Source organism: Phyllobates terribilis, unplaced genomic scaffold (genome assembly GCF_046119375.1).
Source record: "Phyllobates terribilis strain yellow unplaced genomic scaffold, ASM4611937v1 Scaffold_11__3_contigs__length_659146591, whole genome shotgun sequence".
Classification (NCBI taxonomy): Eukaryota; Metazoa; Chordata; class Amphibia; order Anura; family Dendrobatidae; genus Phyllobates; species Phyllobates terribilis.
The window spans coordinates 547,559,971-547,576,003 of NW_027362771.1; the positions used below are offsets into that span (position 1 = coordinate 547,559,971).

The 16,033-nt window shown below is 46.6% G+C and overlaps 1 protein-coding gene across 2 annotated transcripts in view; it reads right to left on the reverse strand.

Annotated features, from left to right (window-relative positions):
* The window catches only part of IKBKB (inhibitor of nuclear factor kappa B kinase subunit beta), a 30,931-nt gene that overhangs the window by 2,791 nt on the left and 12,107 nt on the right, over nt 1–16,033 (reverse strand). For both annotated transcript variants that reach the window (XM_073653970.1, XM_073653969.1), the window contains exons 7-20: nt 15,728–15,817; nt 15,302–15,426; nt 15,106–15,213; nt 11,701–11,830; nt 11,046–11,240; nt 6,660–6,774; nt 6,417–6,540; nt 6,151–6,302; nt 4,911–4,972; nt 4,008–4,117; nt 3,766–3,815; nt 3,593–3,692; nt 3,093–3,240; nt 570–634 (exon numbers count right to left, since the gene is read on the reverse strand). In XM_073653970.1, the coding sequence (XP_073510071.1) occupies nt 570–634; nt 3,093–3,240; nt 3,593–3,692; nt 3,766–3,815; nt 4,008–4,117; nt 4,911–4,972; nt 6,151–6,302; nt 6,417–6,540; nt 6,660–6,774; nt 11,046–11,240; nt 11,701–11,830; nt 15,106–15,213; nt 15,302–15,426; nt 15,728–15,817 (1,574 nt within the window). The remainder of the gene's footprint in view (nt 1–569; nt 635–3,092; nt 3,241–3,592; nt 3,693–3,765; nt 3,816–4,007; nt 4,118–4,910; nt 4,973–6,150; nt 6,303–6,416; nt 6,541–6,659; nt 6,775–11,045; nt 11,241–11,700; nt 11,831–15,105; nt 15,214–15,301; nt 15,427–15,727; nt 15,818–16,033) is intronic.

The following is a 16,033-nucleotide window of genomic DNA, read 5'->3' on the forward strand; positions in this document are numbered from 1 at the left end:
TTGTATAAACTGTTTCATGTTATCAGCCATTCCTGGCATTAATCTGACTTCAGCGTTTATGAAAATTAATGACTGACACGCATTGTAGAGAAATCTCGAAACATTAAAGGGGTATTCCCATCTCCAAGATCCTATCCCAATATGTAGTAATAATAATATTAGCAAATACCTCCAATTAGTGAATCAGAAGAACTATAATACATTTCTATGTCGCTTACCCCATGTGCAGGACATAGCAGTAGCTTAGGAATCCATGGTGATGACCCACTCATATAGTGACAGTTAGCTCTTAGTGGTCATCACCATGGATACCTAAGCTACTGCAATGCCCTGCACATGGGGTAAGCAACATAGTGAATCAGAAGAACTGTACTACATTTCTAATTGGAGATATTTGCTAATATTATTATTATTATTATTATTACACCTACTACATATTGGGATAGGATCTTGCAGATGGGAATACCCCTTTAACTTTCATGTGTAGATCATTTTAGGCTTTGTTTTCGTCAGTTGTCGAGTTTAGGACTAGTGCCCGATTAGAATGATTTACTGAGATCACCACATACCTCCTCAGACTCAGGGGAAGCTGCTGCGGCAGTAGCGGAGCACTTACGGGTCCTCGTACTTTGCTCTGAGCAGAAAATGAAAGTTATAAGACACATCAGAAGCGCAAAAGAAATCAATAGAAGTGTTGGGTCCATTGAAGGAGCCGTCTGAGAGTGTTAAAAATGAGGTAATAGCTAGTTAACAATAACGCCTCGCCGCTTTAGTGGCCCCCTTGTGATGACGCCTGTCGTCCGAGTGCTATAGATGACAGTCACCGCTGAGGCCAGTGACTGGCTGCAGCAATCATGTGATTGACGGAAGTGACGTATAAGAATTGCTGCAGGATCTTTGAGGATCACGGGAGCGGTCGCCTGGTACTGAATAGGTAAGTAATGCTTATTATATTGTTTTACCAATTTTCAGCTGTTACCCCAAATAAACCCTTTAAATTAACATTTTTGGTACTAACCGTAACATCTCTTTCTCATAGCCGTCATTGGGGGACACAGGAACCATGGGTTATATGCTGCCACCTGGAGGCTGACACTAAGAATACATCAACCTACACCTGGGCCAGCCGTCACCCAGCTATTCAGAAGCAAAACCAAGACCCCCCCAAACAAGGGAAGGTGCAGTGTCCCCCAATGAAGATTCTGAGATAGAGATTTTATGGTTAGTACCAAAAAAATCTCAATTTTTAGGGGGACACAGGAACCATGGGATGTACTAAAACAGTCCCTAGGGTGGGAGAAATAAATACCAGTACTGTAGATAGAAAAATAGCAATCCCTCAGTCGACTACCCAAGTAACTGCTGCTGTCAAAATTCCAGTTGTCCTTCTACAGTTTGACCACTAGTGGCTGCTATTGTTCACCTTAATAATTGTGCTTCAATCCCACTCCATACCACTGGAGGCTGCTGTTGTGTTCTGCAATTGCCCTTTACTAAGATGGCAGATTCTGAACCTGTGGGATCTATCTTGTTCCTGCTTGGGCCTGCTTAAAGCCGCATGGATCTCTCACTCATTGCATGAGTATTGTATCTAGCTGTTAGCCTAGTTTCCAGTCTCTGAGCTCCTGAACATTCTTACCTAGATTGTTCGCACCTATCTACGGATTGTTTCCTACAACTCCTTTTGCTAACTACAAGAACTTCTACCACCGCTTGCCGTTCTGCTCGTGCTCCTTCGGCCACTGGTTCCCAGCAGTACTACGCCAGTATCGTAACAGCTGCCTGTAGTACCGATCTGCGAAGACTTAGGTAAGAGCTTGTCAAAGCTATGGACTGAAGACTAAGTAGCGACCCTATGGAATAGAAGAACAGACGCCCAGAGACATATGACCCAGGAGGAAGGAGTGAGCATAAGGGCGCCCTAAATCACGCCGATCTTCCGCACTGGTGGAATTGAAACCAGTGAACAATGGTAGACCTAGAGGCGGTCCGACCTCTGCAAGGACATACCGGGATGACCAACGAGGCATCTGAACGAAACGGTGAGAGACAGATAGGACTGCAGAGCTCTATGTAAGATTGTGTAAGAACCTCTCCGGGGGAAGAAGGATGGAGTACCTAAAGAAAAGAGGAGGGTGCCGAACGCAAGATCACTCTGTACCAGAGAAGGGAGACATATGAGAGCCACCACTCGGAGTCTAGCCTGATGGAACAATCACCTATGTAGGAAAGCCGAAATGTAGAGATATATCTCTGATCAGCAAGAAAGGAGCGGACTGAAGGGTGTCCAAGACCGGATTGAGGTCCCACAAATCCAGGGGTGCCAATATGATGGCCCCGGGTTCACCCAGGTGGGCCATTCTGACCCATGGCTTACAAATCAAGTTCCGCTGGACAAGGATAGGCAATGCAAAAACCTGGCCCTTGCAAGTCAACCCTGGCACAAGTCAGGCATGCAAAAATTAAAAAGGGGGATATCGCCATAGGAGCGCTGCCGATAGCTTCTTTTCTATAGGTGAAAACCTCTCTAAATGAAATGGTAGAAACCGGACATTGAAGGCCTTTGTTCCCTAATCCTAGTCAAACTTAATTAAAAAGACCCGAACCCTTCCAAGCTTCGTATCTGACAGTCCTGCCAGTAAATCCAAGTCAACAGAGGTCTGAAACTCAACCCGTGCCTGCTTCCTTCGTGACACTAAGCTAAAACTGAATGTCAGGTGTCGGCTGCTGGTGAGGAGTTGGCTTTTATCCCAAAGATGTATTCTTTGTGTCAGCCTCCAGGTGGCAGCACATAACCCATGTCTCCTATGTCCCCCAATGAAAAGAAAATATTGCAGTCACTCTGTGTGACCCCTGGATCTGCAGAGTGAGTGGACCGTCACGTGACTGCATGTATGTACTTTGCAAAGAAGAGCAGGAAAATCTCGTACTGACTACCACATACATGTGCTTAAGTGACCACCAAGTCGCGTACAGGCAAATAGTGACAGTGTGCAATTCTGCAGTCACATAGTCAAACAGAGTTTTTTCTAAGGAAAACCCCTTTAAATGTCTCCCGTTTACCAGTACAGTGTGTAAGAGTATAGACTCACGCAGGCAATTCTCAACAGGTCCCACAGCTCCTGCTGTCTCTTCTCTTGTCTCTTTACCACCATTTTCTCATCTTCTCTCATCAGGGTCATCACTTCCTTCAGACGTGGGGCGAGATCCAAAGCTTTCCTCTTGCAAACGACCGTCTTGCTGTGAAGAGACAAAACCAAACATTAAGAGTATAAGGGTAAAGTGGGTGGTCGGGGTCACACTAAACAGTATGAAGGGAGGAGAATAAACTGTGCGATACGCCGGGATCCAGGGTCCATGAAATGCATGCATATTACAGTGAGGGGAGGGGATTTTAAAATGCAGTGCAAAATAGCTGCAGCTTGTGGTCTAATCTGTGCGTTTTTGCAGGGTGCGAACCTATCCCAAAGAAAAAAAACACACTGCATAATACTGGAGGGAGAGGTCCTTAGTAAGATCTCTCCCTCCAGAGTAATACACGCAGGGGAAACCACATGGCAGGGGTCCAGACAGCGACGTGCGCAGGGCATACCTCAGCTGGTCATATATTAACGCCACCCTCTTCTCGAAGCTCTGGACAGCCTGTAGGAGCAGTCGCACCATATCCTGGCTGTCGCCTCCTGATCTCTGATCTGTGATAATAGAGAAAGGCTATCTTAGAAAATAGGAATGAGCAGAGGAGGGATCGTGGAGGAATCTGGTCACCTCTCGGCCTCTCTCGCAGCCTCCGGTACAGATCCTTAGCCTGATCCTCTCTGTTAGATAAAGCAGAAAACATTGCCTGTAAGGGTGTATTCACACAAGCAAATTTTATGGTCCATGTTACGGGGTCGGCCGCAGATCTCTGGGACCATTAATTCACGTCAGGAGCCCAGGCACTGCGGCCTAACATGGGCCCATATAAAAATGGCAGATCACAGGGATGTGTGTGATGGTGGCTCACTTACATATCATCGAGAGTGCCACGGTTTCTCCTGCCCAGTGGGTTCCTCTGTAAGTCCACGCTGTCCGTCTGCAGGACCATCATCTTCTCCACTAAGTGCTGAACCTCCTGCTCCTGTACAGGACACACAGATGGGAGCTATATGTAACCATGTAAGCACTGGAGGACACAGACAGGAGAGGGCCGCTGTGCAAGAACAGTATACGGGTCCTTTGCAGTCCAATTACTCATCATAATGCACAATTCCACGTTCTGGAGGTGGAAATGGACCCATCACCACTTGGGCTCCTGGTTGCACCAATGATATATCCGCCCCGAGTGCAAGGATGGAGACTGATTCAATGTCCTATAGGCAATGAAGCTTAGGTCACGGCTACCAATCCACTGGCAGATTCCTATTGATGTAAGTGAAGCCTATACTACCTGGTATAATATCTGATATAATACAAGAATAAAAAGAGGATCTCTGCAGTAACATACAGTCTGATAGCAGTACTGAGCAAGGCATGCTTATTGCAACTGCCTATATCTACCCTATGCAGCCCCCATACATACATTGTGGTATATGGTAGGTGGAGGGTGCCCTGTGCACCTTGCATTTAAGCTCTCCTTACTGCATGGGATTGACGGCACAAGCTGTGGGTGCCCAGGACAAGTCCAGTGTCACCCCCTTCAATAATAATAACTGGTGCACCAATCATACAGAATGCACATCCCTATAGCTGACCAAGCTCAGCCGCCATTTGTACATCCCAGCCTGTATACTATACAAGGTCTAGTTTACTGTAAGAATATAATGACATGCAATTATACCTATGGCACACACCATGGGATGCATGATTGACTGTTTCTTCACTTAAATGGTGTCTAATCCCCTTCTCTCAAACAAAAGGAAGATTTCGCTCACCCTCCCGCACTCTTTCACAGCCTGTTCCATCTCTTTCCATGTTGAAAGCAGCTTTTCAGAGGCTAAAAAAATAACAATAATAATAATTAATTCAGACTATGCAAGCGTCATGTAGACAGGTAAACGCTGCAAAACAGCAGAAATCATTTTGGAACAGTTTATTGTCCACAAAAAAAAAAATCCCTATTTCCTCATAGATTGTAAGCTCTTGAGCTTCTCTTGGAATTTGTTGAATTATATGTTACCCTGTGATGTCTTATTTTAATTGCTTTGGAATATTTTGACGCGTTAGAGATAAAATGATTATTATTTATTATAAATGTATATGAACCTCTGGATTGTTAAGTGCTACGGAATATGTTGGCGCTATATAAATAAAGATCCTCACCCATTCCTTGTAGACTGTGAGCCCTGGCGGGCAGGGTCCTCTCTCCTCCTGTACCAGTCGCTGACTTGTATTGTTAAAATTTATTGTAATTGTTTGTGCTAAGTATATCCCTTTCACATGTAAAGCGCCATGGAATGAATGGCGCTATAATAATAATAATGAATTATTATTATTATTATTATTACTACTAAGTAAATGCTGCACTTTTCATATTGGCCACTAGATGTCAGCAAAACAGGTTACACTCCAGACAAGCAAAACCATCTGGTCCAGGCTCTTATAGAAAACCCAATTTTACCGCCTCCTCGGCCTTTAATGTGTATAAGCGACATATGCGTTTGCTTTTATTTTTTTTATATGTTGTTGTTTTCTTAATTTCAAGGACATTAGTGGAGGTCCGGTCCTGAGAATTGGGTCCCCCACCGTTTGCAGGAAAACACCCCGGGAGGTGTGCAGCTCAGGAGTCAGGGACACAGAGCTCCTGAAGCAATAGACGCACAGATCAGTAATGCATTTAAAAAAAAAAAAACTTTAATATGCATGCTTGTCAATATTTGAGATGATATCAGGCAAAATAACAAAAAAATTAAATGGACTTTCTAATCACATGCAGATTGGTTAAATAGAAGGATTTGTATCCCTGCTTATAAGTATTTTCCTTAAAGTTTTCATGGAAACTTTTATCAACTTTCATCACCATGTTTAGTTGTCTGTCGCTTGCAGTACCACTTTTCACCACTGATGCTTTTCATAGACACTAATGTAACAGCGCCCCCAGCCCTAATTTATCCAGAAAGGCGACACAGTGAAAAAAGGCCGGAGCTACCGCTGCAGTCTGACGAAACAACTTACTAATTCCAAACTCCATCTGCTCGCTGTATTTCTCCAGGTCGATCTGGATACTGCTTCGGAAGAAATCCAGCTTGGCCTTTAGCTGCTCGCACTCCGAAGTCATCAGGTTCTTCTTTTTGGATAGTTCGGTATTGTATCGCAGCAGGTTCACCCTAAGATACACAGAAGGGAAGTCAAGGAAAAAGCACAGGCCTATATGACTTTAATAAACTTCCTTTAATCTGACATCTGATAATCCGCACTATCACAAGACCGGAGTCACTCACATGGTGGCACGCTGTCCCATCTGCAGCCGGGCACAATCCTCCTTCAATGTGCGTATCGTCTGCCATATCTGTCCCCACACCCTACGGAGGTGAATGTACAATAACGGGTACTTGGGGTCCTGCACTGAATATAGAGGAGCAGATACATTAACCATAAAAGATCAAAAAACAAAAGGAATTTTACCAAAATTGTCAAAAATCAGTCAAATGTCATCACCCCACCCCCGCCCCAAAAATACTTACACACGTGTGCGACGCCTTCAGGATGGGGACGAAGAGAAATCTGGGGTTCATACACTGTCTTCCGGTTATCGAAGAGAAATATAAGGTCGCTCTCCACCTGACGGCCATCGTTTATCTAATGGATTCATATAAAATAATCATAAATTAGTCTTCTTCATATACTGTGCAGTGCAATGCGTCTCCGTGGTAACAGACTACAACTACGCCTTGTGTAGTCGGATCACTGCTTTCCATCTGTGCCCGGGCCAGCGGCCATGTCATTATTCTGGAGCCGATGGATGGGAGCCCTTACTTCTTGCCTCCCGGCACCTTCTTACCATTAGCCGGCCTGGAGACATGTGGTCACCCTGCACCCAGGCCGGCTAATCCCAAGAGGAGCCCCCAATGCCGGCAGCTCGGAGGTGGTTCTCATGTTCAACAGCCACAATTTACGGCCATCTCTAGATAGGTCAGAAGGATCAAGCTACACAGGGCTGGTCTGTTACCATGGAGACACATAAATCTGTACTGGAGCTGTAATCACAGCAATAGCTTTTATATGAACACATTTACAAAGTGTCCTCCTTTTTTATTCTATACGAACTGGGACGACCAGCGATTACCTGACAGGGTCCCATCTTTCCTTTGTAAGACCACTAGCGATTCCCTGACGGGGGTCCCATCTTCCCTTTGTTGGACCACTAGTGATCCCCTGACAGGGGTCCCATCATCCTTCTGTGGGACCACTAGCAATCCCCTGACAGGGGTCCCATGATCCCTTTGTGAGACCACTAGCGATTCCCTGACAGGGGTCCCATCTTCCCTTTGTGGGACCACTAGCGATTCCCTGACAGGGGTCCCATCTTCCCTTTGTGGGGCCACTGGGATACACCCGCGATTACTGCAGGAATTAAGTAACGTCATAGATAGACCATTATTTTTAATCTTTAAAGATTCCATAATAACAGGGTCTGTACCACAGGACTGGCGTATAGCAAATGTGGTGCCAATATTCAAAAAGGGGACAAAAACTGAACTTGGAAATTATAGGCCAGTAAGCTTAACCTCTACTGTGGGTAAAATCCTGGAGGGTTTCCTAAGAGATGCTATAATAGAGTATCTGAAGAATAACCTCATGACCCAATATCAACATGGGTTTACGAGGGAGCGTTCCTGTCAAACTAATCTGATCCGCTTTTATGAGGAGGCAAGTTCGGGACTGGACCAAGGAAATGCAGTGGATGTTGTGTATATGGACTTTTCAAAAGCTTTTGATACGGTTCCACACAAAAGGTTGATACATAAAATGAGAACAATGGGGATAGGGGAAAATATATGTATGTGGGTTAAGAATTGGCTCAGTGATAGGAAACAAAGGGTGGTTATTAATGGAACACACTCAGACTGTGTCTCAGTTAACAGTGGGGTACCACAGGGGTCAGTATTGGGCCCCCTTCTTTTTAACATATTTATTAATGACCTTGTAGGGGGCATACAGAGTAGTATTTCAATATTTGTAGATGACACTAAACTCTGCAGGGTAATCAATACAGAGGAGGACAATTTTATATTACAGGAGGATCTATGTAAACTAGAAGCTTGGGCTAATAAATGGCAAATGAGCTTTAATGGGGATAAATGTAAGGTAATGCACTTGCGCAGAGGAAATAAAATGCATAATTATATGCTTAATTGTAAAACACTGGGCAAAACGGTCACTGAAAAAGACCTGGGTGTATTGGTGGACGACAAGCTCACGTTTAGTGGCCAGTGTCAGGCAGCTGCTGCAAAGGCAAATAAAATAATGGGATGCATTAAAAGAGGCATAGATGCTCATGAGGAGAACATCATTTTACCTCTATACAAGTCACTAGTGCGACCACACTTAGAATACTGTGTACAGTTCTGGTCTCCGGTGTATAAGAAAGACATAGCTGAACTACAGCGGGTGCAGAGAAGAGCGACCAAGGTTATTAGAGGACTGGGGGGTCTGCAATACCAAGACAGGTTATTACACTTGGGGTTATTTACTGTGGAAAAACGAAGGCTTAGGGGTGATCTTATTACTATGTACAAATATATGAGGGGACAGTACAAAGACCCAATATGATATTGACCCAATCCCGTCCCACCTCATCCCAAACCTTACCACTATCTTCATCCCAGCCCTAGCCCACCTCTTCAACCTGTCACTAACAACTGGTGTCTTCCCCTCATGCTTCAAACATGCCTCAATCACATGCATCCTCAAAAAGCCCTCCCTTGACCCATCCTCTGTGTTCAGCTATCGCCCCATATCACTTCTCCCCTACGCCTCAAAACTACTGGAACAACACGTCCATTCTGAGCTGTCCTCCCACCTCTCCTCCTGCTCCCTCTTCGACTGCTTACAATCTGGTTTCCGACCACACCATTCTACTGAAACTGCTCTGACTAAAGTCACCAATGACCTACTAACCGCCAAATCCAAGCGACACTACTCTGTCCTCCTCCTCCTGGACCGGTCATCTGCCTTCGACACAGTGGACCATTCCCTCTTACTACAGACTCTCTCATCTCTCGGCATCACAGACTTGGCCCTATCCTGGATCTTCTCATACCTAACAGACAGGACATTCAGTGCCTCCCACTCACACACCACCTCCTCATCTCGCCCCCTATCTGTCGGTGTCCCCCAAGGTTCAGTCCTAGGACTCCTGCTCTTCTCCATCTACACCTTAGACCTGGGACAACTCATAGAGTCTCATGGCTTTCAGTATCACCTCTATGCTGATGACACACAGATCTACCTCTCTGGACCTGATATCACCTCCTTACTAACCAAAATCCCACAATGTCTGTCCGCTATTTCATCCTTCTTCTCTGCTAGATTTCTAAAACTTAACATGGACAAAAGGGAATTCATCATCTTTCCGCCATCTCATTCACCTCCCCCAACTGACCTATCTATCAACGTCAATGGCTGCCCACTCTCCCCAGTCCCTCAGGCTCGCTGCCTTGGGGTAACCCTGGACTCTGAACTCTCCTTCAAACCACATATCCAAGCACTTTCCACTTCCTGCCGACTCCAATTCAAAAATATCTCCCGGATCCGCATATTCCTCAACCATGAATCTGCAAAAACACTAGCGCACGCCCTCATCATCTCCCACCTTGACTACTGCAACCTCCTGCTCTCTGGTCTCCCTTCTAACACTCTCGCACCCCTCCAATCCATCCTAAACTCTGCTGCCCGACTAATCCACCCATACCCCCGCTATTCCCCGGCCTCTCCTCTATCTCTTCACTGGCTCCCCATTGCCCAGAGACTCCAGTTCAAAACCCTAACCATGACATACAAAGCCATTCACAACCTGTCTCCTCCATACATCTGTGACCTAGTCTCCCGTTACATACCCGCATGCAACCTCCGATCCTCACAAGATCTCCTGCTCTACTCCCCTCTAATCTCCTCCTCCCACAATCGCATACAAGATTTCTCCCGTGCTTCCCCCCCCTACTCTAGGACGCTCTACCCCAACACATCAGACTCTCGTCGACCGTGGAAACCTTCAAAAAGAGCCTGAAGACCCACCTCTTCCGACAAGCCTACAACCTGCAGTAACCACCACTCCACCACATTACTGCATGACCTCCTCTACCCCCACCTAGTGTATCCTCACCCATCCCTTGTAGATTGTGAGCCCTCGCGGGCAGGGTCCTCGCTCCTCCTGTACCAGTCACCGTCACATTGTGTTCAAGATTATTGTAATTGTTCTTGTATGTATACCCCTTTTTCACATGTAAAGCGCCATGGAATAAATGGCGCTATAATAATAATAAAGACCTTTCTACTGATCTTATTACTCTGAGGCCTGAGACGGGGACAGGGGGGCATCTTCTACGTCTGGAGGAAAGAAGGTTTAATCATAATCACAGAAGGGGATTCTTTACTGTAAGAGCAGTGAGACTATGGAAGTCTCTGCCGCATGATGTTGTAATGAGTGATTCACTACTAAAATTTAAGAAGGGCCTGGATGCCTTTCTTGAAAAGTATAATATTACAGGTTATATATACTAGATTCCTTGATAGGGCGTTGATCCAGGGAACTAGTCTGATTGTCGTATGGAGTCAGGAAGGAATTTTTTTCCCCAATGTGGAGCTTAGGGTTTGCCACATGGTTTTTTTTTGGCTTCCTCTGGATCAACATTTAGGCTATGGGGTGAACTAGATGGACTTAGTCTTCCTTCAACCTTAAAAAACTATGTTACTAGCGATGCCCTGACAGGGGTCCCATCTTCCCTTTGTGGGGCCACTAGCGATCCCCTGACAGGGGTCCCATCATCCCTTTGTGGTATCCCCATTCTGTCGATCATTGGGGGGGTCCCTGCAGTCGAATTACCACCAGTCACACATGTATCGCTCACCATGTTGTCGGACACGTATTGGATCAGAGGCTGTTGAGGATTTAGGGCCAGGCCTGAAGCCTGCAGCAGCTCCTGATCCTCCTCCGGTATCCCGGTGTCCTGCTGCAGGCGGCTCTTCAGAGACTGCAGGTTCTCGCCATCACTCACAGGGTAGGTGTGCACACAGCCGGACACCATGTTCAGCACAGAGAGCAGCTGGCAAAAATAAAAAAAAACAGAAAGCGGCCGTTCACACTGAGCATTTTTTTTTTTTTAACAATTTACAGTTTCTAAAATCTCATTCACATGTTGCTGTTTTTATTTCTTAAGGCTTTTTTGACCGGCATTGCATTTCTTTTTCCAAAACAAACCATGCCCATTCTTTCAGCATTTTTTTTTTTAGACATTAAAAAAGTATAAAAAATATGCAAAATGTACACAGCATTTTTTCCTGCATAAAAAAAAAAATGCAGCAAAAATTATAGGTGTGAACATATCCAAATAGGGACAGGACGGCACGGGGAAGGGTTACTGTATATAAAAAGCTGAATTATTGGCCATTCTATAGATCCACTTATGCGGTGACCACCGTGGTGGGACAATGAGCCATGGCAGATAATTAGGATAGGGGGAGAGGTATTGGACACAGACTATGGGCTCTTATCTGGTCTCTTACCTTGAGGCTAAGAATGGAGTCCAGAGCCTGGAAGCAGCCGATTTCTAGATTTTGTGGATCTGTGCCCCTCTGTCTTGGGTGCCACATTAGCATGCGTTGTAGCCAGCACTCTAATTTGCTAGCCAAGATCCTATGGTAAAGAAAGCAATAGGAAGATGTGTTCCCTAAGGAGGCATTTTCAGAAGAAATAAATATCCATAAGACAGGACATCAACTTATCATGCCTTGCAAAGTTACATAAAAAAAAAAAAAATGAAAAAACTGTCTGCAGTCACCACTAGGGGGAGCTTAGGAGTCTACTGTAGACACATCCTATTAAACTCAGTATGGGGAAAACACCCTCTAGTGGTGGATGCAGGAATATAGAACTGTAAAAGTAGAAGCCTGGATGTCTCATAAGGCAGAAGGTTGATTTCAGATTAAAGGGGTATTCCAGCCTGCAAAAATGATCACTTATCCACTGGATAGATGATAACTGTCAGATCATTTTGGACATTCATGTTATCTGAGATGATGATAACTAAGTGCAGCGCTCCGCTATCTAAACCAATGCCACCTGCATCTGTCTGCGACCGGGCAGCAAGGTTACACAGGACAATGTAAGGACACTGATCGATTACCTATCCATTTTTTGGAGTCCAGAATACTACTTTAAGGTATAAAATATGAAAAGGAGCAATCAAGTCACCTGTCAGGGTGACCGGCAAAATACTCCAGTAATAGCCACAGTCCAAACAATAGCCGGTACTCACATCATTTTAAAAGAATCGCTTTATTGATCCAGTCGTATAAAAGGCACAAAAATGGTTGAACAAAACAGCACAAAAGTTAAAAAGGCAGAAAATAAATATCCGCTGCGCTTCCAGGCAACATGTTTCAGACCTGCATGGTCCCTTCTCAGGCATGACAATGCAGGTCTGAAACATGTTGCCTGGGAGCGCAGCGGATATTTATTTTCTGCCTTTTTAACTTTTGTGCTGTTGTGTTCAACTATTTTTTTGTGCCTTTTATACTACTTTAAAAGATATGTTCACTTGGGGTAAATACACATCAGACAGACATAACGGGCATTTGCAAAATTTCGATGCAGATCCTTGAGCTTTTCTACAGGGAAGTACCCTTATTCAATGGAACAAAACTGCAATATGTTCTGAGAACAGCATTTTTTTTTCCTATTGAAAACAATAGCACTCCGTTTGTAAACGTTCACCAGACTTTGGGGATGGAAAATGTGAGTTTTGCAGGCTAAAAACCATGACAAAAAACCTAGATAGATAGGGGATACAGGGACTACATAGAAATCATGGGGCCCCATAGCAGAAGCTCTAATTGACCCCCCCACACACACACAAAAAATAAATAAATATTTGTCTGTGTCACAGAAGAGCAGCTCTCACAACTTTCCAGCCCTTGGATAGTAATTTCCCTCCTTCTGAAGTCCTAGATTCCTCTTTCATTGCCCCCACAAAGTATGATGCCAATAAAAGTGCCCCCCAAACACAGTATGACACCCCCATGGTGCATTCCTCCACATTAGCCTCCACATGCACAGTATAATGACCCTCCTGTGCCCCACTTCAACTCCCAAGGCAAAGTATGGTGACCCCAACACAGGATGATGCCCCAACTGTGATCCCCACACAGCCCTCCATACAGTATAATGGCCCCACACAGCCCTCCAAACAGTAGGCTGGACCCTACACAAACCGTCACACCGTATAATTGCTTTCATACAGTATAATGGTCCCCCACATAGCCCTCAAAATATTATAATGGCCCCACATAGCCTTCCATATAGTATAATACGCCACCTATAATCCTCCATATAGTATAATGCACCCCCCATAATCCTTCATATAGTATAATGAACTTCCCATAATCCTCCATAGAATATAATGCACTCCCCATAGTCCTCTATACAGTATATTACCCACCCCATAGGATAAAATGCAGTAGCTACTGGTAAATTTCCCCATCCTGGTACGCATGGCTCCCTCATCTCCAATCGTGGTATGCATGGCCCCCCTCATCCCCCAATCCCGGTATGCATGGCCCCCCTCATCCCCCCAATCCCGGTATGCATGGCCCTCCTCATCCCCCAATCCTGGTATGCGTGGCCCCCCTCATCCCCCCAATCCTGGTATGCGTGGCCCCCCTCATCCCCCCAATCCTGGTATGCGTGGGCCCTCCTCATCCCCCCCAATCCTGGTATGCTGTATGCGTGGGCCCTCCTCATCCCCCCAATCCTGGTATGCTGTATGCGTGAGCCCTCCTCATCCCCCCCAATCCAGGCGCGCGTGGGCCCTCCTCATCCCCCCCCAATCCAGGCGCGCGTGGGCCCTCCTCATCCCCCCAATCCAGGCGCGCGTGGGCCCCCCTCATCCCCCCCAATCCAGGCGCGCGTGGGCCCCCCTCATCCCCCCCCAATCCAGGCGCGCGTGGGCCCCCCTCATCCCCCCCAATCCAGGCGCGCGTGGGCCCTCCTCATCCCCCCCCAATCCAGGCGCGCGTGGGCCCTCCTCATCCCCCCCCAATCCAGGCGCGCGTGGGCCCTCCTCATCCCCCCCAATCCAGGCGCGCGTGGGCCCTCCTCATCCCCCCCAATCCAGGCGCGCGTGGGCCCTCCTCATCCCCCAAACCAGGCGCGCGTGGCCCAATCACTGCACACATAAAACAAATAAACACTTATACTCACCTTCCTTCCTTCCTCACCTCTGCCTCAGCGCTGCATCCTGTCTGCCAGCAGCTCATGTCAGCATCTAAGCAGCGCATGGCGTCACAGCCATGCGCTCTCAGACACTGCTGTGAGCTGCCAGCATATTCACTCCTCTCCACACCAGGACTATGGGCATGGAGAAGAGTGAATATGCATTCTCTTTTTAGCGGGCACTGTCAGCAGGAGCCGCGGCTCAGCGCTCCTCCGTGCCCGCTACTAAAGAGAATGAATATTCCCTCTTCTCCACGCCCATGGGGAGTGGAGAAGAGGGAATATTCATTTCCCTTCAGCAGCGGGCACACGTGGTAGCTGCAGCAGAGGCTACTGCGTGTGCCCGCTTCTCCGCCGCCGCAACCCCCCCTTCCTGTAAATACAATACTCACCTATCCTTCTTGTTCCCCCGCTCCTTCGGGGCCCCCCCGGCTCACGGGCCCCATAGCAGTGGCGTGGCCTGCCGCCATTGGCAGTTCGCCACTGGATAGATAGAGATGGGATGGATGGATGGATAATTTTCACAGACCTCCGAAATGACTGGAGGTGGAAGGTTCTTGAGAAGATTATGATACAAGTAGTCGGCATGTACTGGAGAAGAGGTGTTAGGCACAAATACTGAGATCAGCCACAGGGAAAAGACCCCTCCAAAACCTTGACCAGACCAAAAGAGGAGGGATGAGGAAAGTAATTCTCACCCAGTGAGGTGATTAGGCATTGGCAGGACACTGGAGAACTTCACCGCTCCCAAGAGGTCTTCATACACCACGATGTGCTCGTTGCTCTTCTCACGGACCTTATTGTGCCTGCGCCCCAAAAACACACAGGTGAGTGGTCCCAGCCGGTGGGGTCACAGAAGAACAACCTGTGGTAAATGACAGCACCGCGTCTCACCACTGCACCGGCTGCCAGTTAGGAAGAAAAGGCCGAAATCCTGTTATACACTCGAAGGCCAGCGTGCCGAAGCTCCAGTAGTCCACGGTCACCGTGTACTTCTGCTGCTCCAGTAACTCCGGGGCCTGAGACACACGGGGAAGCAGAGGACATTACACAGCGATCACCACCCCGTTTTCATCAATCATGAAAGTGCAACACCAAGAAGGAAATGTCATTGCATTATGGAGATCACCGGATGGATGGACAATGATCAAAATCTATGAGCTGCTGCTCCTTAATCTGAGTGATCAGTGGGGGTCTCAAGATCGCTGCTAACCATCACTGAACAGGGAGCCGTAAGGTATTAAACATTATGTAGGGTTCAGCTATCCATTACACAGCAGGGCCGGCAACATATTGACTATGTGACCACGGACCACTCACCAGATACTGCAGGGTGCCCACAAATGAGGTGCACAGGCTGCCCTGGTCCAGCTCCTTGGCGTATCCCAGATCGATTATCTTATGAATGAACTGAGAAAAAAAACATTAATAAGTAATGATGGTCCTGACACCCACAAATAGATAATCAGTTCTCTGTAATTGCACACGATCTCCACTAGGATGACCACAGCTAAAGGGCTTCCCCCATTAATAACACTTATTACCTATGGCCAACAATTATTTTTGTAGAGATCCAATGTACTAGTCATGAGAAATCAAGTCTAGAAGTCATATGCAAATTAGGCT